This window comes from Chiloscyllium punctatum, chromosome 8, assembly GCF_047496795.1.
Source record: "Chiloscyllium punctatum isolate Juve2018m chromosome 8, sChiPun1.3, whole genome shotgun sequence".
NCBI lineage: Eukaryota > Metazoa > Chordata > Chondrichthyes > Orectolobiformes > Hemiscylliidae > Chiloscyllium > Chiloscyllium punctatum.
Window position 1 is genome coordinate 91,416,927 of NC_092746.1, and position 26,296 is coordinate 91,443,222.

General features: G+C 42.9%; 2 protein-coding genes across 3 annotated transcripts in view; one reads left to right on the forward strand and one right to left on the reverse strand.

Annotated features, from left to right (window-relative positions):
• map3k8 (mitogen-activated protein kinase kinase kinase 8) overlaps positions 1-8,247 on the reverse strand; it is a 65,339-nt gene extending 57,092 nt beyond the window's left edge. The window contains exon 1 of the mRNA XM_072576053.1: positions 7,840-8,247. The gene's annotated coding sequence lies outside the window, so the exon portion shown is untranslated. The remainder of the gene's footprint in view (positions 1-7,839) is intronic.
• Positions 8,248-8,360: 113 nt separating this feature from the next.
• The window catches only part of mtpap (mitochondrial poly(A) polymerase), a 43,478-nt gene continuing 25,542 nt past the window's right edge, over positions 8,361-26,296 (forward strand). For both annotated transcript variants that reach the window (XM_072576047.1, XM_072576049.1), the window contains exons 1-4: positions 8,361-8,526; positions 18,148-18,320; positions 20,520-20,753; positions 24,116-24,340. In XM_072576047.1, coding sequence (XP_072432148.1) covers positions 8,406-8,526; positions 18,148-18,320; positions 20,520-20,753; positions 24,116-24,340 — 753 coding nt within the window. In that variant the 5' untranslated portion in view covers positions 8,361-8,405. The remainder of the gene's footprint in view (positions 8,527-18,147; positions 18,321-20,519; positions 20,754-24,115; positions 24,341-26,296) is intronic.

Below are 26,296 nucleotides of genomic sequence, written 5' to 3' on the forward strand. Positions count from 1 at the left end.
CGATGGAGAGAATACAGCCCCTCAAAGATCAGCAAGGCAGCCTCTGTGTGGAGTCACATAAAATGGGGCAGATCCTAAACAAGTATCTTGCATCAGTATTTACTGTGGAAAAAGACATGGAAGATATAGAATGTAGAGAAATAGACAGTGACATGTTGAAAAATGTCCATATTACAGAGGACGAAGTGCTGAATGTCTTGAAATGCATAAAAGTGGATAAATCACCAGGGCCTGATCAGGTATACCCTAGAACTCTGTGGAAAGCTAGGGAAGTGATTGCGGGGCCTCTTACTGAGATATTTGTATCATCGATAGTCACAGGTGAGGTGCCAGAAGACTGGAGGTTGGCTAATGTGATGTCACTGTTTAAGAAAGGTGGTAAGGACAAGCCAGGGAACTATAGACCAGCGAGCCTGATGTCGGTGGTGGGCAAGTTGTTGGAGGGAATCCTGAGGGATAGGATGTACATGTATTTGGAAAGGCAAGGACTAATTAGGAATAATCAACATGGTTTTATGCATGGGAAATCACATCTCACAAACTTGATTGAGTTTTCTTGACAAGGTTTCCCCATGGGAGACTAGTGAGCAAGGTTAGATCTCATGGAATAGAGGGAGAACTAGCCATTTGGATACAGAACTGGCTCAAAGGTGAAGACAGAGGGTGGTGGTGTTTTTCAGACTGGAAGCTTGTGACCAGTGGAGTGCCACAAGGATCAGTGATAGGTCCACTACTTTTCATCATTTATATAAATGATTTGGATGGGAGCATAAGAGGTAATAGTTAGTAAGTTTGCAGATGACACCAAAATTGGAGGTGTAGTGGGCAGCAAAGGTTACCTCAGATTACAACAGGATCTTGATCAGATGGGCCAATGGGCTGAGACATGGCAGATGGAGTTTAATTCAGATAAATGCGAGGTGCTGCATTTTGAGAAAGCAAATCTTAGCAGGACTTATACACTTAATGAAAAGGTCCTAGGGAGTGTTGCTGAGCAAAGAGACCTTGGAGTGCAGATTCATAGCTCCTTGAAAGTGGAGTCGCAGTTAGGTAGGATAGTGAACAAGGCATTTGGTATGCTTTCCTTTATTGGTCAGAGTATTGAGTACAGGAGTTGGGAGGTCATGTTGGAGCTGGACAGGACATTGGTTAGGCCACTGTTGGAATATTGCATGCAATTCTGGTCTCCTTTCTATCGGAAAGATGTTGTGAAACTTGAAAGGGTTCAGAAAAGATTTACAAGGATGTTGCCAGGGTTGGAGGATCTGAGCTATAGGGCGAGGCTGAACAGGTTGGGGCTGTATCCCTGGAGCGTCAGAGGCTGAGGGGTGACCTTATAGAGGTTGACAAAATGATGAGGGGCATGGATAGGATAAATAGGGAAAGTCTTTTCCCTGGGGTCAGGGAGTCCAGAACTATAGGGCATAGGTTTAGGGTGAGAGGGGAAAGATATAAAAGAGGCCTAAGGGGCAACTTTTTCACACATGGAATGAGCTGCCAGAGGATGTGGTGGAGGCTGGTACAATTGCAACATTTAAGAGGCATTTGGATGGGTATATGAATAGGAAGGGTTTGGAGGGGTATGGGCCGGGTGTTGGGAGGTGGGACTAGATTGCGTTTGGATATCTGGTCGGCATGGACGTGTTGGACCGAAGAGTCTGTTTCCATGCTGTACATCTCTTTAACTCTAATTTAACTATGGTAAAAACAATGACTGCAGATGCTGGAACCAGATTCTAGATTAGGTGTGCTGGAAGAGCACAGCAGTGCAGGCAGCATCTAAGGAGCAGCGAAATCGACGTTTCGGGCAAAAGCCCTTCATCAGGAATAAAGGCAGCGAGCCTGAAGCATGGAGAGATAAGGAGCTTATCTTTCCACACTTCAGGCTCACTGCCTTTATTTCTGATGAAGGGCTCTTGCCCGAAACGTCGATTTCGCTGCTTCTTGGATGCTGCCTGCACTGCTGTGCTCTTCCAGCACCACTAATTCAGGATCTAATTTAACTATCTCAGTCTTAGGTATACTCAATGTCCTGGCCTCCACAGTCTTCTGTGGCAATGAATTCCATAGATTTACCACTCTCTTGCTGAAGTTTCTCCTCTCCATTCTGAAAGGTCTTCCCTTTACCCCAAAGCTATGCCTTCGGGCCCTAGTCTCTCCTATCAATGAGAACATCTTCCCAACATCTATTCTGTATGTTTCAATTAGATCCTCCCTCATCCTTCTAAACTCCATTGAGTATAAACCCAGAGTCCTCAAACATACCTCATTTGTTAAGTTTTTCATTCCTGGGACCATTCTTGTGAACCTCCTTTGAACACGTTCCAGGGCCAGTACATCTTTACTGAGATATGGGGCCCAAAACTGCGCACCATACTCCAAGGTGGTCTGACCAAGCCTTACAGAGCATCAGAAGTACATCCCTGCTTTTATATTCAAATTGAAAAGCTAAAAAATGTGTGACAAATCGGAATGTGTTTAAGGCAAAAGTCAGTGATTCATATAAGGGCAGTGTCATGCTGTAGACAGTAGAGTGTTCTGCTAAATATTTGTAAGATTTTCCTTTATGAATAAAACAAAAACACATTTTCTTGCTTTGCTGTAAAACAGGCGTCCTAGTGCTCAACTGAATAAGTTTGAACTTGAACTCTGTTTCAGCAGGGTGCACAAGAAACCTGCATGCAAATCTTGAAATAAAATAACACCCCAGTATCAGGTTCTCAACACTTAGTCAGTGCAGGTTGAGAAGGTAGGAGTATGAACTTGAACAAAAAGAAACCATCAACTCATTCCTATCGGTCTCCTTCCTATCAGAAAGATGTGGTGAAATTTGACAGGGTTCAGAAAAGATTTACAAGGATATTGCCAGGGTTGGAGGCTTTGAGCTAGAGGAAGAAGTTGAGTAGACTAGGGCTGTTTTCCCTAAAGCATCGGAGGCTGAAGGGTGATATTATAGAGGTTTCTAAAATCATGAGGGGCATCAATAGGATAAACAAAGTCTTTTCCCTGGGGTGGAGAAAGTCCAGAACTAGAGGGCATTGGTTTCGGGAGAGAGGGGAAAAATGTAAAAGGGACCTAAGAGACGACATTTTCACGCAGAGGGCGTTAAGTGTATGGAATGAGCTTCCAGACGAAGTGGTGGAGGCTAGTACAATTGCAACATTTAAAAGGCATCTGGATGGGTATATAAATAGGAAGGATTTGGAGGGATATGAACCAGGTACTGGCAGGTGGGACTAGATTGGGTTGGGATATCTGGTCAGCATGGACGAGTTGGACTGAAGGGTCTGTTTCCATGCTGTACATCTCTATGACTCTTACCTGAGTCAATGAAGTATTAAAAGAATTTCCTCATTGCTGAAAAATCATAAAATGGAAGGACTCTATCCACTCAGTTGGTCCAACTATCCACTTGGCGTTACTTGCTGAATCATGTTTGCTGCTAGAACACAGAATGAAGTCACTTTCCCAGTGAAAGTCATAAACTCACTCAAACAAAGCACTACATACTCCAAAACTTGTGTTTTAATTTTCCAAAATATTGAACTATGCTTCAATCTTAAAGCACACTTCCTATTGCACCAAGGGCACTTCCCTTTCTCATTAATTATCCTTTCCAGACTCTAGTCAAATTATGGACTTTTTTTGGTTGCTGCTGTGGACGTAGAATTAATCATTATTAAGCTGAGGCTGTTCAAAATATTTCAAAGAAAATTCTTGGAATGTAGATCATCACTGCAGAGCTTGGTATTTATAGTCCATCTCCGGTTACCCTAAGAAGTGATGCACTTCCACTGAATCACAGGAATCAACTTACATAGGTATTCCTAGAATGCTGTTCGGATGTTCCAAGATTTTAACCCATTGTCATTAAAAGGACAGAAGTATATTGCCAAGTCAGGAAAGTCTGCGACTTAGAGTGGAAATTGCAAACAGTGGTGCTTCCATGCATTTGCTTCCCTTGTCCTGCTAAATGGTGGAGATTGTGGATTTGAGCAGCACTGTTGAAGAGGACTCTGTGATCTTCTGTAGTGCTAGATGTAGAAAGAATATGCTGCAGGCATTGTGCAGCTGAAGTGGAGGAAATGGATTCTTTTGGGTGCACAGTAGAACAGCAAGTTGAGAGTTGCATTTTGTCTTGCAATGAGTTTCTGAAGTGATGTTGCAGCTCTACCTATCCAACCAAATAGAGAATGTTCTAACACAATCCTAATTTGTGCCTTGCACATGGTGTAGAGACTTTGGACATTCAGGCGGGTCAAAAATTAACAATACATAGTGTGTGATTGTGGATTGTAAGTCACCATTTCCATTACCTCCAGTGGATGTCATAAATAGACACAGTCCCACCCTCTCCCCTCCTTTGACAGCACTATGGAGGAACTGTTTCCTTCAGGTCACTGTGGTCCACTTCGTTACCATTCACAACAGCTCCCAACATCCCCACAGCAGCTTCCCCCGCCATTGCAGAAGCCCATTTACCTCCTCCCAATCTAAGGTCCCAAACACATCTTCCAGAAGTAGTGATTTACCTCACTTCATTCAATCTTGTCTACTATAGTTGGTGTTCACACTGTGGTCTCCTCTACATTGGAGAGGTGAAATGCCGACTGAGTAACTGCCTTGCAGAACACTGTAAAAATGTCCTAGACCCTCCAGTTGCCTTCAATACACTTTGTTCCCATGCCAACATTTCTGTCATGTGCCTGTTGTGGTGTTCCACCAAGACTTAGCGCAAGCTCGAAGATCAGCATCTCACTTTCCACTTGGGGACCCTATGACTTTTAGGACTCAGTATAGAGTTCAATAACTTTAGAGCATTATTCAGTCCTTTCTTTTTTTAAAACCCACCCCATATCCTCATCCTGTCATGAGATGGGTTGCTTTCAGCACAACCAATTGACTCTCACCCACTCTTAATCCTATTACCACATGACATGGACTACTTTCATGACAGCCTACACATTCTCTCCTACTCTCCTTATCACTTAAGTTTCTCTTCTGTCCTATCCTATTATCAATAATACCCCTTTCATACCTCGCTCTCTCTGGGCTTGGCCACCACCTAACCACTCACCTCTCCCTACCAACTCTGCAACTTCGTCTTCTGCATAAATATCACGTTTTCCTAGCTGCTTTCAGGTAATGGTGGCAGATGTCCTTCCTTAACAGGTGAACCAGATGGCAATGTATAACAATTCATAATGGTTTCACATTATTGAGACGAGCTTTCTATTCCAGAATTATTAATTAAACTTAAATCCCGCTAATGCCATGGTGGAATTTAAAATGGTATGGCTATAGCATTAGCCTGAGCTTCTGAAATACTAGTAGAAAGTGAGGACTGCAGATCAGAGTCGAAAAATGTGGTGCTGGAAAAGCACAGCCGGTCAGGCAGCATCCAAGGAGCAGGAGAATTAACGTTTCAGGAATAAGTCCTTCATCAGCAATGAGGGGTGGCAGTGAGAGATAAATTGGAGGGGGCTGGGAGGTAGCTGGGATGTTGATAGGTAGATGGATATGGCAAGGGACGGGAGGGGAGAGTAGAGTCAAAGGTTGAATGTGGAATGTTGGGAGGGGGAGGGCAGATGAAGACTTGTGAAATCAACAAAGATGCCAAGTGGTTGGAGGGTCCCAAGGTGGAAAACGAGGTATTCTTCCTCCAGGCATCAGGTGGTTTGGATTTGGCAGTAGAGGTTGCCCAGGACTTGCATGTCCTTGGCAGAGTTGGGAGGGAGAGTTGAAGTGGTTGGCCACAGGACAATGGGGTTGTTTGGTGCATGTGTCCCAAAGATGTTTCCTGAAATATTCCATGAGATGGCATCCTTTCTCCCCAATGTACAGGAGACCACATAGAAAGCAATGGACACAGCAGACGAGGTGTTTGGATGTGCAGGAAAATTTCTGCTGGATGTGAAAGGATACTTTGGGGGCCTTTAACAGAGGTGAGGAGGGAGATATGGCCGCAGGTTTCACACCGCTTGCAGTGGCAAGGGAAGGTGTCAGGAGCGGAGGGTTGGTTGGTGGGCGGAACCTAACGAGGCAGTCACAGAAGGAATGGTCTCTGTTGAAGGCTAATGGGGTGGGGAGGCAGCAGAAATGGAGGAGGATAATGCGTTGTATCCGGAGGTTAGTGGGGTGGAAGGTGAGGACCACTGGGGTTCTATCCTTGTTGTGGTTGGAGTTGTGGGTTCAAGGGCAGAGGTGCAGGAGGTGCAAGAGTTTAGCGGGAGCACATTGCTGTGCATGTGGAGGGGAAGTTGCAGTCCTTGAAATAGGAGGCTATCAGGGATGTCCTGGAGTGGAATTGCTCCTCCTGGGAGCAGATACAGCAGAGGTGGAAGAATTGGGAGTAAGAGATAGTAAGGGGGGGTGGTGGGGGGAGGAGTTTGAAGCAGATGTCAGTGTTCAGTTGGTTGCTGGAGATGGAGACGGAGAGGTTCAGGAAGGGGAGGGAAGTGTCCAAGATGGTCCAGGTGAACTTGAGGTCAGGGTGGAAGATGTTTGTGAAGTTAATGAACTGTTCAACTTTGAATTAATAGCTCAACAACATTACCATTATACTACTAGCTCCCTTGGAGTTTGTTCAAGACACATTTATCCAGGTAAGTGAAGAGTACGCCACAAAACTCCTGAATTTGCCCTGACCATGACAGACTCTGGGATCAGGAGATAAATTACTTGACTCAAACCTTTCTTGTTTTAACAGCGCAATAATATATACAATGACTTCTTGTCTCCTATGCCTGTCAATATCTACATCAAACTCTGAACAGTTTAGTGCAAGAAGATGCATTTCCAATGCGCAAAACCGAATAATTCTGAGTTTGACATTCAACATTAGGAAAACTTAAGTTACTGTCTGCTGCTCTTGGCAGAAATTGCATACCTTTGTCAATAAATTTTAAAAACAGTTACAGAAAATAATCAAGAAAGCTAATGGAATATTGTCCTTTCTGTCAGCAGAGGGTGGGGTAGCATGGTGGCTCAGTGGATAGCAGTGCAGCCTCACAGCATCAGGGACCAAGTTCGACTCCAGCCTCGGGTGACTGTGTGGAGTTTGCACATTCTCCCTGTGTTTGCGTGGGTTCCCTCCATGTGCTCCTGTTTCCTCCCACAGTCCGAAGATGTGCAGGTCAGGTGGATTGGCTATGCTAAATTGCCCATAGTGTTAGGTGCATTAGTCAGAGGGAAATGGGTCTGGGCGGATTACTCTTTGGAACTTGTTGGGCTGAAGGGCCTGCTTCCACATTGTAGGGAACCCAATCATCTAGACAACATAGGGTTTCAAACGTTATTCTGCAGTTATACAAAACCCCGATTAGACCCAATGTTGAGCATTGAGAGCAGATCTGGGCACTGGGGAAATACAACATAGCTTTACGACACTTCAGAGGGTCGGTGTGGACTGGTTGGTCCAAAGGGGCTGTTTCCACACTGTAGGTAATCTAATCTAATCAGACTTCAGTATTAAGTAATGAGGAGAAATTAGACAAATTAGGTCTGAATTTAGAAGGTGGTCTGATCAAATTATTCAAGATATTAACATGAAAAGACAGGGTAGATATAAAGAAGAACTATTTCCACTGAATGGAGATTCTAGAACTAGGGGACATAATCTGTGAATTAGAACCAGATCATTCAGGAGAGATATTAAGAAGCGCCTCTACACACAAAAGGGGTTGTAACAGTTTGGAATTCTCTTCTACAAACAGGAGTTGATGGAAAGTCAGTTGTGACTTTTAAATCTGATACATTTTTATTAAGCAAAAAATGCTGTGGGATTATAGGTCAAAGGCATGTATATGGAGTTTGGCCACAGATCAACCATGAACTCACCGAATGGTAGAACCGGCTTGAAGGGCTGAATGGATTTTGGATTAGTGGTGCTGGAAGCGCACAGCAGTTGAGGCAGCATCCGAGGAAGGGCTGAATGGCCTCCCCTGTTCCTATTGAATGCACCTTCTTCGGCTGAATCACAGGTTTCTGGCCCGACTTCAAAATCCCCAAGCTCATCTTTAACTCCTATCCATAGCCCTACCAACGTTAGCTCCACGGGTTCTTCCAACTCTGTACCAACATGCCCCAAGAGCCCAAGGCAATGCTGCAGCCAGGGCACTGTCATGACCCGCGGTTTATATCCCCCTTTCTGGGAATGACAGGCATCATAGAGTCAGCGGGGACTGGGCGGAGCACCAGATTGTACCCGGTTTTCACATATGCCGCCAGACCTGCCAAGTTTCTCCATTCCTGTCTGTCTTTATGCCCCCACCCCAAGCATTCCCCCAACCGCCCCAACCGAACCCCCTCTCCCGGGATTCTCGATCTTTCCACCGAAAGGAAACGCCTCCCCCCCCCCAAAACCACCTCTGGCGGGCTGCGCAGGCGCACTAGGCCCGCCCAAGATGGCCTCCTCCGTGTGGTGGCGGCGTCTCCGGCTCCGTCTCAGGCCTCGACCCAGTCACTTCCTCCACAGGAGCTGCTCGGCCAAATCCGCACCGGCTCTGGACGGTACCGAGGAGTCAGGTAAGGAAGGTTCTTCCTGTCTTCGTCGGGAACCCCTGTGTGGTCAGCCCGGGCCTGGTTTGGATGCGGCTCTTTCAGGATTAAATTGACCCTGTGTATCCCCTGGCCAGAGGGTCAGCCCCCTCAGACGACAAAGGAGAAGGGAGTGCTGTTTATACCAGTGTTTTAATATTATTCAAAGCCGGGAAATGTCTCAGTTCAATACTTTGATGTCTCTTACTAGGTAAATTCTACTCAACAATTGAATTCGAAGTCTCCTAAAACAAATTTACAGAATGCTGAATGTTTCCTGTTCAGTATCATTCCTTTTCAGAACTTAAACGTGTTGGAATTTTTTAAACACTTTTGGCAGCGGAAGCAGCAGGTAGTGCACATAGAGCTACTTCCTCGTTGGAACGAGATGGTTTGGAGGGTGAGTTTTAACTGAGGGCCATTACACCTCAAGCGAAGTCGGGGTGGGTCCTTTATGGTTACCTCGGCTAGTGAGAGGAATAAACCCACGCTGCTGATGTCAGTCTGCATCGTAAACCAGCTATCCATATGTGGAATTATGAATTTTTAACCTCTGACTCAAGTGTGGTTGCAACTAGCTGAGCTAGAAGTGCCAGCAGAGAACTTCAGTAATGTGGACACTAGAAAATCTGGAATTATGTTCCTTACAGCAAAAAATATTGAGCCATAGTTAATATGTAAAATAGCTTGATTTTGGTGCAGATTTTGAAAGTATGTTTCCATCATTCAGAGAACACAACTGAGAAATAAGAGTTCCTGTTCCTCAGGTGCTGACTGACCTGCTGTGCTTTTCCAGCACCCAATCTCAACTCTGATCTCTAGTATCTGCAGTCCTTACTTTCTCGCAGGAGTAGGCCATTCAACCCCTCAAGCCTGCTGTGCCATTCATAGCTGATCTGACATTCCTCATATTCATTTTCTTGCATATCCCCAATAAGAAGAGAAATGAAGCTTTTGTTTGTTAATGTTATGTCAATCATAACAAAAGATAATCGGAAGTTGAATTGATTAAAGAAAATGAGTAGGCCTTCTAAATGTGTTTTTCTGAATGTGTGTCAAAGAAACTGCAACTGTGCCTGCTTTTTATTTGAAAGGCACAATATAGCAAAACACTTTTTTAAAAAAAAAACATTATTCACTGTAAAAATAAGTCAGTAATTGTTTTTAGCTGCTTCCTATCTCTCAGTTCTGATCACAAGGTTTACATCCAATTTCAGTGATCTCCATTGGTAACAAGAGAATGTGAGTTATCCACTCACTATAACAGGGAAAGTGAGTGTATACAAATACCAGAGTTGAAGTATGGTCATAAAGATAAAACAAAGAACTGCAGATACTAAAAATCTGAAACAAAAGTAGAAATTACTGGAGAAATTCAGCAACTCCGGCAGCATTTGTGGAGCGAAAGTAGAGTTAATGTTTTGAGCTCAGAACTGATTGTCGTTAGAAAAAGGTGGCATGTATAGTGATGCTGAGATGGAAAGGAAAAAGAAGTGAGTGGATAGGTGGAGATGGAGCCCAGAGAGAGAGAGCAACAGTTGGGCAATGAAAAGAAGACTGGAGATTGGCTAACATGGTGCCACTTTTGAAGAAAGGTGGTAAGGACAAGCCAGGGAACTATAGACCAATGAGCCTGATGTCTGTGGTGGGCAAGTTGTTGGAGGGACAGGATGTACATGTATTTGGAAAGGCAAGGACTGATTAGGGATTCTGGATTAGTGGTGCTGGAAGAGCACAGCAGTTCAGGCAGCATCCAAGTAGCTTCGAAATCGACTTTTCTGGCAAAAGCCCTTCATTAGGAATAAAGGCAGTGAGCCTGAAGCGTGGAGAGATAAGCTAGAGGAGGGTGGGGGTGGGGAGAAAGTAGCAGAGAGTACAATGGGTGAGTGGGGGAGGGGATGAATGTGATAGGTCAAGGAGGCGAGGGTGGAATGGATAGGTGGAAAAGAAGATAGGCAGGTAGGACAAGTCCAGACAAGTCATGGAGACAGTTACTGAGCTGGAAGTTTAGAACTAGGGTGAGGTGGGGGAAGGGGAAATGAGGAAACTGTTGAAGTCCACATTGATGCTCTGGGGTTGAAGTGTTGCGAGGCGGAAGATGAGGCGTTCTTCCTCCAGGCGTCTGGTGGTGATGGAGCGGCGGTGAAGGAGGCCCAGGACCTCCATGTCCTCGGCAGAGTGGGAGGGGGAGTTGAAATGTTGGGCCACAGGGCGGTGTGGTTGATTGGTGCGGGTGTCCCGGAGATGTTCCCTAAAGCGCTCTGCTAGGAGGCGCCCAGTCTCCTCAATGTAAAGGAGACCGCATCGGGAGCAACGGATACAATAAATGATATTAGTGGATGTGCAGGTAAAACTTTGATGGATGTGGAAGGCTCCTTTAGGGCCTTGGATAGAGGTGTGGGCGCAGGTTTTACAGTTCCTGCAGTGGAAGGGGAAAGTGCCAGGATTGGAGGGTGGGTTGTAGGGGGGCCTGGACCTGACCAGGTAGTCACGGAGGGAACGGTCTTTGCGGAAGGCGGAAAGGGGTGGGGAGGGAAATATATCCTTGGTGGTGGGGTCTGTTTGGTGGTGGCGGAAATGTCGGCGGATGATTTGGTTTATGCGAAGGTTGGTAGGTTGGTAGGGTGGAAGGTGAGCACCAGGGGCGTTCTGTCCTTGTTACGGTTGGAGGGGTGGGGTCTGAGGGCAGAGGTGCGGGATGTAGACGAGATGCGTTGGAGGGCATCTTTAACCACGTGGGAAGGGAAATTGCGGTCTCTAAAGAAGGAGGCCATCTGGTGTGTTCTGTGGTGGAACTGGTCCCCCTCGGAGCAGATCCGGTGGAGGCGGAGTAATTGGGAATACGGGATGGCATTTTTGCAAGAGGTAGGGTGGGAAGAGGTGTAATCCAGGTAGCTGTGGGAGTCGGTGGGTTTGTAAAAAATGTCAGTGTCAAGTCGGTCGTCATTAATGGAGATGGAGAGGTCCAGGAAGGGGAGGGAGGTGTCAGAGATGGTCCAGGCAAATTTAAGGTCAGGGTGGAATGTGTTGGTGAAGTTGATGAATTTCTCAACCCACTCGCAGGAGCACAAGGTGGTGCCAATGCAGTCATCAATGTAGCAGAGGCAGAGGTGGGGAGTGATGCCAGTGTAATTACGGAAGATCAACTGTTCTACGTAGCCAACAAAGAGCCAGGCATAGCTGGGGCCCATACGTGTGCCCATGGCTACCACTTTGGTCTGGAGGAAGTGGGAGGATTCAAAGGAGAAATTGTTAAGGGTGAGGACCAGTTCAGCCAAACGAATGAGAGGACTGATTAGGAATAGTCAACATGGATTTGTGCGTGGGAAATCATGTCTCACAAGCTTGATTGAGTTTTTTGAAGAAGGAACAAGTAGGATTGATGAGGGCAGAGCGGTAGCTGTGATCTGTATGGATTTCAGTAAGGTGTTCGACAAGATTCCCCATGGAAGACTGGTTAGCAAGGTTAGATCTCATGGCATACAGGGAGAACTAGCCATTTGGATACAGAACTGGCTCAAAGGTAGAAGACAGAGGGTGGTGGTGGAGAGTTGTTTTTCAGACTGGAGGCCTGTGACCAGTGGAGTGCCGCAAGGATCGGTGTTGGATCCGCTTTTTGTCATTTATATGAATGATTTGGATGTGAGCATAAGAGGTACAGTTAGTAAGTTTGCAGATGACACCAAAATTGGAGGTGTAGTGGACAGCGAAAATGGTTACCTCAGAATACAACGGGATCTTGATCAGGACAGTCAGTGGGCTGAGAAGTGGCAGATGGAGTTTAATTCAAATAAATGCGAGGTGCTGCATTTTTGGAAAGCAAATCTTAGCAGGACTTATGCACTTAATGGTCAGGTCCTATGGAGTGCTGATGAACAAAGAGACCTTGGAGTGCAGGTTCATACCTCCTATCCTAGGATAGTGAAGAAGGCATTTGGTATGCTTTCCTTTGATGGTCAGAGTATTGAGTACAGGAGTTGGGAGGTCATATTGTGGCTGTACAAGACATAGGTTAGGCCACTTGGAATATTGTGTGCAATTCTGGTCTCCTTCCTATCAGAAAGATGTTGTGAAACTTGAAAGGGTTCAGAAAAGATTTACAAGGATGTTGCCAGAGTTGGAGGATTTGAGCTAGAGGAAGTGGCTGAGCAGGCTGGGGCTGTTTTTCCTGGAGTGTCGGACGCTGAGGGGTGACCTTGTAGAGGTTTTAGAGGTTTATAAAATCATGAGGGGCATGGATAGGATAAATAGACAAAGTCTTTTCCCTGGGGTGAGGGACTCCAGAACTAGAGGATATAGGTTTAGGGTGAGAGGGAAAAGATATAAAAGAGACCTAAGGGGCAACTTTTTCACGCAGAGTGGTAGTTACGTGTATGGAATGAGCTGCCAGAGGACATAATGGAGGCTGGTACAATTGCAACATTTAAAAGGCTTTTGGATGGGTATATGAATAGGAAGGGTGTGGAGGGATGTGGACTGACTGCTGGCAGGTGGGACTAGATTGGGTTGGGACATCTGGTTGACATGGATGGGTTGGAATGCAGGGTCTGTTTCCGTGCTGTACACCTCTATGACGCTAATGGATGATAGTATGCTAGGGAGAAAGAAGAGCTTGTATTGGGGACCATAAGTAGGTGAAAATGGGTTGGCTGTGCTAAAATCAGTCCGTATCATGACAACACATGAAATGTGGGTGAAAGACATAGAAAAAGGTGTTCAGGTTCTAAAATTATTGAACTCAATATTGAATCCTGAAAGTTGCAGGGTCCCCAAGCAGAAGATGACATAGTAAGCCTCACTGGAGCACTGCTGCAGGGCTGAGGCAGAAACGTTGCCAGGGATCACGGTGGTGTGTTGAAGTAGCCAGCACCTTAATTAGAAGCTGCCATTTCTGCCACTTCCAATGGGGTGGCACCACCAGGCATGTATTCCCCTTCCCTCCCTTGTCAGCATTTAGCAGGAACCAAACCTTCTGGGACACTCCGGTCTACTCGTCCTCGACTCCCAACAACACCGTGCACCCCTATTGATTGATTTTGTTGTCATGTGAATCAAGATACAGTGAAAAGCATTGGTTTGTGTACTATGCAGGTAGTTTGTACCATACAAAGTGCATCAGGGTAGTAGAACAGAGTGCAGAATACAACATTACAACTGAAGAGTAGGTGCAGAGAGAGAGATGGGAATTAACATGACTGGAGTGAAGGGGCCTGTGATTACGTTGTTTGCTTTCCCAAGGCATAGAGAAGTATAAATGGAGTCAGTAGGTGGAAGTCAACTAGGTGAAAGTGAGGACTGAATATTAGAGTCGAGAGTGTGGTGCTGGGAAAGCATAGCAGGTCAGGCTGCATCCAAGGAGCAGAAGAATTGATGTTTCGGGCAAAAGCCCTTCATCAGGAATTCTGGAGATGTTCTGTGAAGTGCTCTGCAAGTAGGTGTCCTGTCTCCCTATTGTAGAGGAGACCTCATTGGGAGCAAAGGGTACAGTAAATGACGTGTAGGTAAACTCTAACGGATGTGGAAGGCTCCTCCGGGGTGAGGTGAGGGGGGAGGTGTGGGTGCAGGTTTTGCAATTCCTGCGGTAGCTGGGGCAGGTGCCGGGAGGGGAGGGTGGGTTGATGGAGATGGGGGTGGGAATGGTCTTTACGGAAAGCGGATAGGTGTGGGGAGGGAAATCTACCTCTGGTGGTGCGGTCCGTTTGTAGGTAGCAGAAATGGTGGAGGATGATGTGATGTGTACGGAGGTTGTGAGGTGGAAGGTGAGGACCAGTGGGGTTCTGTCCTTGTTGCGATTGGAGAGTTGGGGCTTGAGGGCAGAGGTGCAGGAAGTGGATGAGATGCACTGGATGGCATCATCAACCACGTGGGAGAGGAAATTGCAGTCTTTAAAGAAGGAGGACAGCTTTGTGTGTTCTGCAGTGGAATCGGTCCTCCTGGGAGCGGATGCAGTGGAGGCGGAGGAATTGGGACTAAGGGATAGCATTTTTACAGGAGGCAGGGTGGGACGAGGTGTAGTCCAGGTAGCTGTGGGAGTTGGTGGGTTTGTAGAAGATGTCAGTGTTGAGTCGGTCACCAATGATGGAGATGGAGAGGTCCAGGAGTGGGAGAGAGGTGTCTGACATGGTCCAGGCGAACTTAAGGTCGGGGTGGAATGTGTTGGTGAAGTTGATGAACTGTTCACCCTCCTCGTGGGAGCACGAGGTGGTGCTGATACAGTCATCAGTGTAGTGGAAGAAAAGGTGGGGAATGGTGCCGTTGTAAGTGCGGAAGATGGACCGTTCCACGTAACCCACAAAGAGACAGGCGTAACTGGGGCCCATGTGGGTGTCCGTGGCCAACCCTTTTGTCTGGAGGAAGTGGGTGGATTCAAAGGAGAGGAGGAGGACCAGTTCAGCCAAGAAAATGAGTGTGTCAGTGGAAGGCTACTGGTGGGGACATCAGAAGAGGAAGAAATAGAGGGCATGGAGGCCTTGGTCATGGCAGTTGGAGGTGTATAGGGACTGAATGTCCATGGTGAAGATGTGGCTTTGGGGGCCAGGGAAACAAATGTGTTGGAGGAGGCAGAGTGCGAGGATGGTGTCATGAACGTATGTGGGGAGTTCCTGAACAATGGGTGATTGGACAGTATCAGGTACGTGGAGATGAGTTTGGTGGGGCAGGAACAGGCTGAGACGATGGGTCAGCTGGGGTAGTCAGGCTTGTGGATCTTGGGTAGGTAGAACCAGGCGGTGCAGGGTTCCAGAACTACGAGATTGGAAACTGTGGGTTGGATATCCCCTGAGGTGATGAGGTTGTGTACGGTCTGGGAGATGATAGTTTGGCAATGGGAGGTGAGGTCATGGTCGAGGGGTCAGTAGGGCAAGATGTCTTTGAGATGGCCCCTAGCTTCAGCAGTGTAGAAGTCAGTGCGCCAAACTACCACTGCACCCTGCCCCCCAACCCCCCTTATTACCCGCTGGTTTGCTGGTGAGGATGGCATTGGAGTGGAGGGCTGTGCATTGCAAGGGTGAGAGCTTGGAGTGGGTGATGGAGGTGGACAGAATGAAGCGGTCAATGGCCCACCGGTAGTTGGAAATAAAGAGATCGAGGGTGGGTAACTGACCGGCACGGGTTGTCCAGGTGCTCTGATGAAGGGCTTTTGCCCAAAGCTTTGATTCTCTTGCTCCTCGGATGCTGCCTGGCCTGCTGTGCTTTTCCAGCACCACACTCTTGACTCAATGGGTGGAAGGCTGATTTGTGTGATGGACTGGGTTGTGTTCATGGCTCTCTGTAGTTTTTTGCAGTCTTAGGAAGAGCAGTTGCCATATCACGCTGTGATGCATCCAAATAGAGTGCAACACCTGCCTGCTTACCTCCTCCCTCCTCCCTCCTCGGCTCTGGATACACCTTATAAGTGAAGCTGTAATTTTCCTGCACTTCACTCAATTTAGTTTACTATACTCGCCGCTCATAATGCGGTCTCCTCTATATCAGGGAGATAAAATGCAGACTAGGTGACCGCTTTGCTGAACAACTGCATTTTGTCTGCAAAAATGACCCTGAGCTTCTGTTTGTATTCGAGGGCGAGGTCGCAACTTAGAGGATCAAGGAGTGCAGAGCATGCTCGATGACCAGAATTCTTCAGATCAGTATTCAACATGTTCTGAAAAAGGGTCACTGGACCCTAAATGTTAATTCTGATTTCTCTCCACTAATGCTGCTATTTTTGTTTTAAATTTATCAATGTAATGATTTATCCTTTGTTCTGATAAGATTCTGCAGAACCTCATTGCAGTTTTAATGTTGACCCTCATGGATATCAAAGTTTCACTTAAAGTTGTTTCACTTAAAATCATGATTTGCAGGAATGCGGTCACAAATTCAAGTAAGGACTTAAATGACATCCTTTCAATACATAGTCACTGTGCTTATCAAATCATTCCTTTCAGTAAAAGACTCATGCTTATCAAAGACCATATAGAAGCTGACAAAAAGCACAGCTAAAATCATGTTTTCCAGATGGTTTTAAAGGTGCTACGTTTGAGATTTTGAGGGAAATGAGATAGCCTGGGTCAATTGAAGGCTATGCTGCCAGTGGGGGTCCACTGTATGGTTTGGTCACAATGTTCCTTTAACTTGTATTCACTTGTTTCCTGCATTCTATTTTGTTGGAAAAAATTATAAATTTTGCATAGATTGTGAACATGAGGGGGATTTCTGGCCTGTTTATAATCTGCTGTTGAACTTCTCATTGAATTTAACATCTTCCAAAGAAAGATGCTTTTGTGATTTTTTTGAGAAGATTATTAGCTCACGTTGAGGTTCAGGTTGTATGTTTGCTTACTGAGCTGGCAGGTTTGTTTTCAGACATTTCATCACCATGCTAGGTAACATCATCACTGAGCCTCCCACTTTCTATTTGTGTCTTGCTCTGTAACAGTGGGTGTTATCATTTCCGGTTCTTTTTCTTAGAGCTTGGTAAATGGTCAACAGTAAATGGACAGAACACCAGTGCTTCACTGGAGGCTCAGTGATGATGTTACCTAGCATGGTGATGAAATGTCTGAAAACAAACCTGCCAGCTCAGCAAGTAAACCTAAAGGTGCTTTTATTTTAACTCAGAATCTGTTATATTAGCACAGGAGAATGAACTGAGTTCATTTCCACTACCCAGGTTGTTGTGCCACGCAATCACAATAATATGCCTTTTACCTCTCCTAAACATTGAGTGCAATTGCTGAGTTTGTACTTGCAAATGACAAATTGGGTTAAGGTGACCAAAGTATCCCTCTCCCAGTCAGGCATCATTCCACTGAGAAAGATACGTGTGAAAGAATTCAAGGTGATGTTTACAGTACCTAGTACCACAATAAATCACTTTATCTTAAACACCTCAATTTTGTAAAGTGTGAAGTTGGTTATTTCGAAATTAAATTCCATCCAAGCTTTTATAATATGTAACTAATATTACTTCCTTAATGCTAGTGTAATTTAGAAGTACACTAAGGAGGGCTTTTCTGAATGTTATCATTGAATAAATGTATCAATAAGTATTTTTATGGTAGCATTATTTGAAATACTTTTGATTTACTAATAATATTGCTAGTCTTAACATCAGCTAATATTTAAATAGGTCTTTTCTCATCAGATGAGTTTTGTCTGTTTGCAGATTTGACAAGCTTCTCTCCCATCATGGGCTGTTTTATTGATCCATATGTTAGTAGATGTTCTGATTTTCAAGTATGGTGTAAGTGAAGCATAAGCATCAACTCATTTAATTTACCATTTTATTGTAAGCTTTGTAACCAGTTGGTACTGATCAGTAAGAAAGGAAACAAGAATTTAGTGTCTTCAGTGAAATTACACTATATATAATTACAAGCAAATATGTTCTCTTCTAATTTGTCTAGTGTCTAACATTGCTAAAATGTTTAAACTAAAGTCATTTGCCAGTTTATGTTGAAAAAAGTAACAGCAAGGGGGCTGTATGGGAAACAGATCTTGCATGAATGAGTTTGTGCAATTGAGAGTACAATTTATTCCATAAGTTAACCACTTTGTTTTTTTGACATCCATGAAAGCATTAATATACTTAATTTCTCTGAGCACTCACTAATGTCATATTTGCAGATATAACTGAGAAAACTTCGACAAAGACATTTTCTGAATTGCAAGCAGAAAGGCATGAACAAGCAGAACGGACCATTTTGATCAGCTGTCCTCCTAATATCAGTGAAAAGAAATTCTACAAGTACCTATCAAGCTATGGGGCAATCAATAAATATTTCTTCTATGAAACTTTTGTAAGTGTTGTAAAACCAAAGCCTGAATGTTAAATGTATCAGTATGTATGCAAATATAGATTTCGACTGTAAAATCTTTATTACTGCTGTTAAGTCCCCCATGTCCATGCTCTTCTCTATCTCTAATCTACTCCAACTCTATTACATCCAGCATGTCTGTACCTTCCTAAATGGTCTCTGGATTATTCCTGAATTCAATTGCCCCACCATTGTGATCATACTGTCAACTGTCCATGCTTCAAAATTCCCTCTTGAAACCTATCTTTCCCTCCTTGCACCCCTGTCTCTTTTTCCATCTCTTGCATTCATGTAATTGTCTTTAAATCTAGTCGTTGCTTATAACATGTGCAACTTTTATTTGTAGAGATTATATCTGCTCCCAGCAACTGATATATATTCTGGACTACTTCAAAGTTTGCTTCATCGTGACATATTTTGATAAATATGTTACGCTTTTTTCCCGCAGTTTCATACACTAGATGTAATTCGCACGCACCAACTTCTGCAAACAGTTAAAGTTTATTAAAGCCTGTACAAGCTAGGTGACCCCCTTTTGACTCTTCTCGCAAGTGTGTGAAGTTGAGTCAAAAGAGACCCTGAGCAAAGAAAACTCAACCTCTTTATACAGGTCAATCGGTAATACTCACAGGTACTCTGGTGACCCCCCACCCGCCCCATAATCATGTTACCCTAAGTACAATGGTAGGATGAGATCGTCCTTGGAGATAATGCAAATGTAAATGCCCTAATCTTGGGGAATCATTATGCAGACCATTTCCTGACTCCATGATTCCCAAAGGTAATGGAGGTGTGATATATCTCTGCTTCAGGGTGGCCCTGCAAATAAGTTCTGGCTCTGCTGCTTCCCCAGACAATGTAGATGTTGATCACGCAAGTGAACCTGATTGGCTGGTGGGGGGTGGCTATGAAAGTATATTTGAATGGAAGGGCCTGAATGAGAGTTTAACTTGACAATAGCAGCAGAACAGCAGTAAATGGCTGCCCAAATGAAGTGAGTCATCAACATTCCTGCATGAATATCACCCATTTTAACATTACATTAATGGTCCAGAGAGATAGTACAATTTAATCTTTTAACATTACAATTGGACCAATGCAAATTCATTTTGCTTATACTTTATATACCTTTCATAGAATCACCTTTTCTAATTTAGACTATAACCTTTTGGTTAAAGGTATTTCATCAGAATTGTTAAACATTAGCGCCACTCCTCTTTACATATATTGATAAATCGACATTTGATCTGTTTTCTTCAGAATTCAGTTTTTCCATCTATCTTGATATTTAAGTTAACAATGGTGTTCTCCATTTTACTAACAGTATATTCACAAATGTGAATTATTATTCAAAAAAATTGTATGATTGGTATTTTCATAGAAATGCAGCTCTGTCGAGAAAGAAAGCCATAAGCCTCATATGTGTTAAGATAGTAAAGAGTAAGGATTAATGTTATCAAGGCCTGAGAAATAACTGAACATAATTTTAAATGTTTACACTTTAACTTTTAAGGAAAATTGAGCTTGCAACTTAAAAACTGCATTTTTGTCCTTCTTGGAGATAAATTTATGGCACGCATTTGGGATTGCAACTGCACTCTTAATTGTAGTTTTCATAATTGCAGTGCAAAGCCAGTTCCGTTAGAACTGGTGCAGTGGCCTTCTTCGCTGAGACAATGGTTAATTGTGAATCCCAAGCTAAGTTTTGGTTTCAGACAGGCAAGATTTAGAGCAATACAATTTATCTCTGTTGATGTATATGTGTTTGTAAGCATCTTGCATAGCCCTAAGGCTTAGAATGACAGTTTTTTTGAAAATGTGAACTAGTGACCGCAAATTTATTAAATTGGGTCACAGAATTTGCATTGTGGGTACAATGGATGTGGTTTTCCATTAAAGAAGTAGTATGTTTTGCATCTCCATACTGGCTTTTGAAAACTGCTTATAAAGACATTTGATATCTGTACTGTACACTGCTCTTATGAATATTGAGTTTACGTGTGCACCCTTTTTTCACAGTGGTCTTTAGGTCTTATCCACTTATGGTATGTGATCACTGAATTGTTTATCATAGTCATTATATTAAAATATAGGAAATTTCTTCATTGTTTAACTAATTGTTTTATGATGATATATGTAAATTATTTTAATTTTTATTAATTTCTTCTTTCTTCTCTACAGGGTATTTATGCAGTGGTGGAGTTTGCTGATAAGGACAGTATAGGAATGCTCAAAAGCTTTTCTAGTATCCCAAGCCTTCAGCATGAATGTGCCATTCCATTCAAATCTCGTTTTTTCAGCTTGGTAAATAACCATCCTAGGGATCTTTCTGCTGCACAGCCTTCAGTATCGTGCCTTAAACAATCTGTTATCCCTCTTAATGAACTTTTACGGAAGCTTTCTGGCACAGAGAGTGTAAGTTTTCAATCAGATTGCTAAATACCATGAGATTTTGTTTAACCTTGAGAGAATGAAACATATCTACTTGACCACTATAATATGATAACATTGAAATTTTTTGATCACTGCCATGTTGCGGGTGGAGCATTTCTGTTTTTGAATTTACTATTTTGAAATGTAAAGTTGGCTACTTTGGGAAGAAAGCTAGCAGATAAAAATTTTTTTGAAAATTGTGAGAAGCCAGCAAATGTTGGCATTTGGAGAGACGTAATTGACCTTGAATCACAGAAAGTTAACATGCAGATACAGGAATCCATCAGAAACCAAATGGCAAGTTAGCTTTTATTACAACAGAATTGGAGGGATTGAAAAAAGTGATGTAGTCTTGTGTAATTATATATAGCATCTTGGCCAGCACATACGTAGACTACTATATGTAATTTCTGTCTCCTTCCTTAAGGATGAAGGGAATGTATCAAGGAACGTTAGTTGTGATGAGGAAATCGTTCAATATATTCCATGGAATTTGGAAGAATGAGGGGTGATCTGATTGAATCATAAAATTCTTATTGGGCTCAACAGAGTCAACTGAGAACATGAAAGCAACAGAGGGATATAGACAGATGAAGTGAGGTGGAGTGAAATGTAAGGAAGTGTGAATTATTCACTTTGGTTGTAAGGAAGGTAAAACAATTTTTCAAAAATTGAGCAACGTAAGTTGTGTTGTTCAGAGAGATTTGGGTGTGCTTGAACAATGAATTCAGTAAGTTAGCATGCAGGTACACCAATTAAATGTGTAGGATTTTGATGAGACCACATCTGGGTACAACAAAGGTTCACTTTGTTATTCCTGGGATGAGAGGTTTATGCTGTGACATGAGGCTAAATAAATTCATCCTACATTCTCTGGAGTTTGGAAGATTTGAGAGGTGATCTCATTGAAACAGAAGAGATTCTGAATGGGCTTGATGGCATATACAATGACCATAGAAACAAAATCATGGGGGCACATTATCAGGATAAGGAATTGATTATTAAGAGCAGAGATGGCGACAAATAACTTGATTCAAAAGGCTGTGATATAATTCTTCCTCAGAAAGTTGTAGCTGCTCCATATTGAACATAGTTAAGGCTGGAATAGACTGATTTTCACCTTGAAAATTAGGGTATGGTGAACTGGCAGATAGTTGGACTTGCATCCTTAGATCAGCTCGATTATATCAAAAGGTTGAGTAGCCTTGATGGGCCGTCTGGTCTTCTACGTTTTGAGTTCTTGGAGTATATGTCCCCTGGCTGGGGAGTCTACAACCTGGATAATCATCTCAGAATAAGAATTAAGAATGCGATACAAAGTTCCTTCTCTCCAAGAATTGTGGATCTTTTGAATTCTTAATCAGAGAGATGTGGGTGTACAGTCATTGAATATATTCAAGGCAACGATTGATAAATATTTGGCTTCCAATGGCCAAGTGATAAATAGAAAGTGTGGAGATGTGGAGTTGATGTAGAAGAGTAGCTATGATTTTTGCAGAGCAGGCTCAAAAGCCTAAATGTCCTTTTTCTAGTTCTTAAGTAAATCTTAATGTAATATTTAGAAATAAAACACACAAGAACTGCAGATGTTGGAAATCTGAAATAGAAACAGAAATTGCTGAAAATTTTCAACAGGTCCACCAGCTTGTGGAGAGAACCAAAGGTCACTGGACCTAAAATGTTAACTCCTGATTTCTGTCCACATGCTGCCAGATTTTCCAGCAATGTCTGCTTTATGTGTCTTAATCTAATGTCTTTTTGGTTAATTTATCTTTTGTACTTGAAGCACTATTAAATCAGTATTACTCTGATTGGTAATGATGGGAATGTGAAGGATTTTTTAAAACTCTGCTCAATTAGAAAACAGCCTGCAGTACAGTTAGTTTTTTCCCCTCCATACTTGGATGGTGGACAGTACTTTTGACCAAACTATTGTGGTTAGATGCCTAAGGTGTAATAAATAAAATTACACCACATCCAAGTCATTCGTTATTGATTACTTAGATTATTTAGTGTGGAAAAAGGCCCTTTGGCCCAACAAGTCCACACCGACCCGCTGAAGCGCAACCCACCCAGACCTATTCCCTTACATTTACCCCTTCACCTAACACTACGGGCAATTTAGAATGGCCACTTCACCTAACCTGCACATTTTTGGAGGAAACCGGAGCATCCGGAGGAAACCTACGCAGACACGGGGAGAATGTGCAAACTCCACACAGTCAGTCACCTGAGGTGGGAAATGAACCCGGGTCTCTGGCGCTGTGAGGCAGCAGTGCTAACCACAGTGCCACTGTGCAGTGACCTTCTGATGAAAGATGTTTTCATAACTAAGGAAACATAATACCAAACAGGTGCACTGTTGTTAGTAGGCCTACTCATAATATGATAGTCTTTGTTTCTCCTTACAACATTTATTTTTCTCCTGAGGTGACACAACTGCTCCAGAATTCCAAGAATCTGTGATGCTTCCCGATCTTCGTGGCCATGTCATATACAGGTCTCAATACTTAATGTTCGTTGACGATTCAGTATCACCAAAATCATAGCCAAATCCAATTTTATCCTGCAGAGGTTATTTACCCAATGGCAATTCCAGCAGTCAGGAGTAGAAAACCTAACTGATTTCTTGCAGTGGTTCAAGAATGGAGCTCAGCACGATCTTCTCAAGGGCAACTAGGAATAAGCAATAAATGCGGGCCCAATCAGCGACCTCCACATCCCATGACTTGGTAAAAACGCGTCTTAAGATTAAGCCAAAGTATAGCATAGACCTACTATAACATGATCACTTGGGTGAAGTACAAGAGGCAACCTAAGTTCTTGGAACTCTGCAGCAGATTTGATTTGATTTATTATTGTCACATGTACCGAGGTACAGTGAAAAGTGTTGTTTGCATGCTAACAAGACAAATCATTTCATGCATATGTCTGTGAAATGCAGATCTGTAAACTTAGGAGTACAAATAAGGGAAGGGAAGTGAAAAGAAACAAAACTGATTGTATTATCAGTAGGCCGAACATCAGCAGTATGAATGCCTGGTAATATATTTCTTTCATTAAATTATGAAAGTATCTTTTGTTAGAAGTTCCTTTCACTAATAAATGACTTAGATTGTTGTGTAATTTTATTTATTACATCTTAATCATGTAATTACAATAGCTTGGCTGAGAAAGTAATCAGTTTTATTTCAATTCAGAAATGATTGAGAAATAATACCAGATTTACTTGTCAGGTTACAGCAGAAAAAAACTATTTTATAAATCCATCAAAGTTTGCAACTTTGGTCTATTTTCTGAGGGTAGTTAATTTAATGTTTGCTTCTTTACTTTTTCTTTCTTAGATAGATGAGCAATTATACACAATCTGCAAAGAATACCAGCTTACAGAAGAGAATACACGTCTTCGATTCCTTGTGTGCTCCCTCGTGAAGGACATTGCGGCTGCTTACTTTCCTGAATGCTCAGTTAAACCATTTGGATCATCTGTAAATAATTTTGGGAAGATGGGCTGTGACTTAGACATGTTTTTGGATCTGGATAGTATGAGTGGAAAAAGTAACCCTAAGGTAATCCTATTTCATCAGTAAGGAAAATGAAATTTCTGTTTTGTAATTGTAAGTAATATGTAGTAACTAAAAAGGGAAATGTACACTATCGGTACTTTGCATGCATTACTGTGAGGTTTCAGCCCTGTAGCTTGACAGTAATGGTCACTTGTGGGGTTGGGTAATGTCAGAATAGGGACCAGAGGTTTCGTAAAAAAATTAGCAAGGAGTAAAGTTAGTGACCTTTACAGGAGAAATGATGGGTGGTTTAGGTGATGATAGCTTAAGGAGAAATTGGAATAGTGACAAATTTGGAAGTAGTTATTTTGAGATGACAGTCTCACAGGAGGTAAAATGTCAGAAAATTTAAAAAGAAGAAATTGAGGCAAGAACAAGTAAGGAGTAGGCAGGTATCTGGTATTGTTGGTGTGAGAAACAAGTAGAGAAAGGGAACTATGGAAGGCTTCTTAAGCGGTCCATTACCTTGAGAAATACAGGAACAAACAATGAGCTGCAAGTGTCTTTGGGGATGATGATGGAAATCATTTGACTTCAAAATTACAATAATTTTCATTGTCTATTTTGGTTCTGCAACACTGTAGGCGTGTGGGGAGAGCAACTATTGTTTAATTCTCAAGAGCATCTCTGCCTCTATACGTCTCTCTGCGCCCTTTCTATTCTCCCACACCACTTCAGCTACCATCTCTCATACTAGTATCAAGTTACAAGGCTCTCTGTATCCACCACTGCAATGTATCTTAGGATGTTTATGCTCTGTCATGACTTCCAACATCTTGAAGTGCAAGGTAATTAACATTGTGTGCTGGGAATATCTCAGAAGAACTCTAAATGAAGCACTCACAATAATATGGGGTATTGACAGAGTACGTACCAAGGGATAATGAGAAGTGTACGGACAAAGGTGTAAGATGATTGGTAAAAGAATCAACATTGATATAAATAAATATTTTGTGTTGCAAGTGATAAGAGTCTACAGTGTATTGCTTGAGAATCTGGTGGAGGCAGATTCAGTTGTGACTTTCAAAAGGTTATAAGCTAAGCATATAAATAAAGAATACTTCCAAGGCTACGTGGAAAGGTTAGGGAGTGGGGCCAGCTAAGTTGTCCTTGCAGAAAGCTGACGCATGATTTACCTGAGCTATAATCCTTTTATGATTCTTTTCTATAGATCTGGCAGCATCTGTGGAAAGAGGAGCAGAGTTTACTTTTCAGGCCTCTGATCTTTTGAGAGAAATGCAAAGTCTTCCAGCAGAAAGCTGGTTATGTGTGCAGCTAAAATTAAGTTTTTTTTTAAAAGAAGCTACCCCTCTCACTACCTATCTAGCGATGTACATTACTCCTTTATGCTTGCTGCTCAGGCTTAACTCTCTTTTCAAAGATGATTTTGGTCAAAGAAATACTTTTGTTCAGGATATCAGGAAAACATTCTGGTTTCTTGTAATTGTGTCATGAAAACTTCAGGCAGAGACTGAATCTTTCTTTAAGGTCTCTTCTGAACAACAGTGTCTCGAACAGTAGAGCAACTCTTCAGTGTTGCACTGGAGTATCAGCCTGGACTACGTGATCGCAATCATCACGAAGCTCAATGCAGATCTTTCAGCCCAACATCATTGGCCCATGCCTTGTGTTGAACTGGCTGAATAAAATGCTTGTGCTCTGAGCCCTACAAAAGACCTTTGCTAACGATTCTTCTGTGAAGCAGTGAGGCAGTGTTCTTTTTTATAGTTGATGAGGTAGAGCACATAGAAATTGGTATTTGCATCAAAAAGATATTCCCGTGTTGCCACCTCCTTTTAAACAAACTAAATGTTATTGAACTTATAAAAAAATTCACAGCTGTTAGGGCAAGTCATTCAAAGGCATGTTAAGTTCTTTTTTGGTGGGAAAATAAAAAGAATATTTTAACAGGGCTTTGAATATGAAGAATTACTGTGAAGAGAGTGGTGCTGTCTTAAA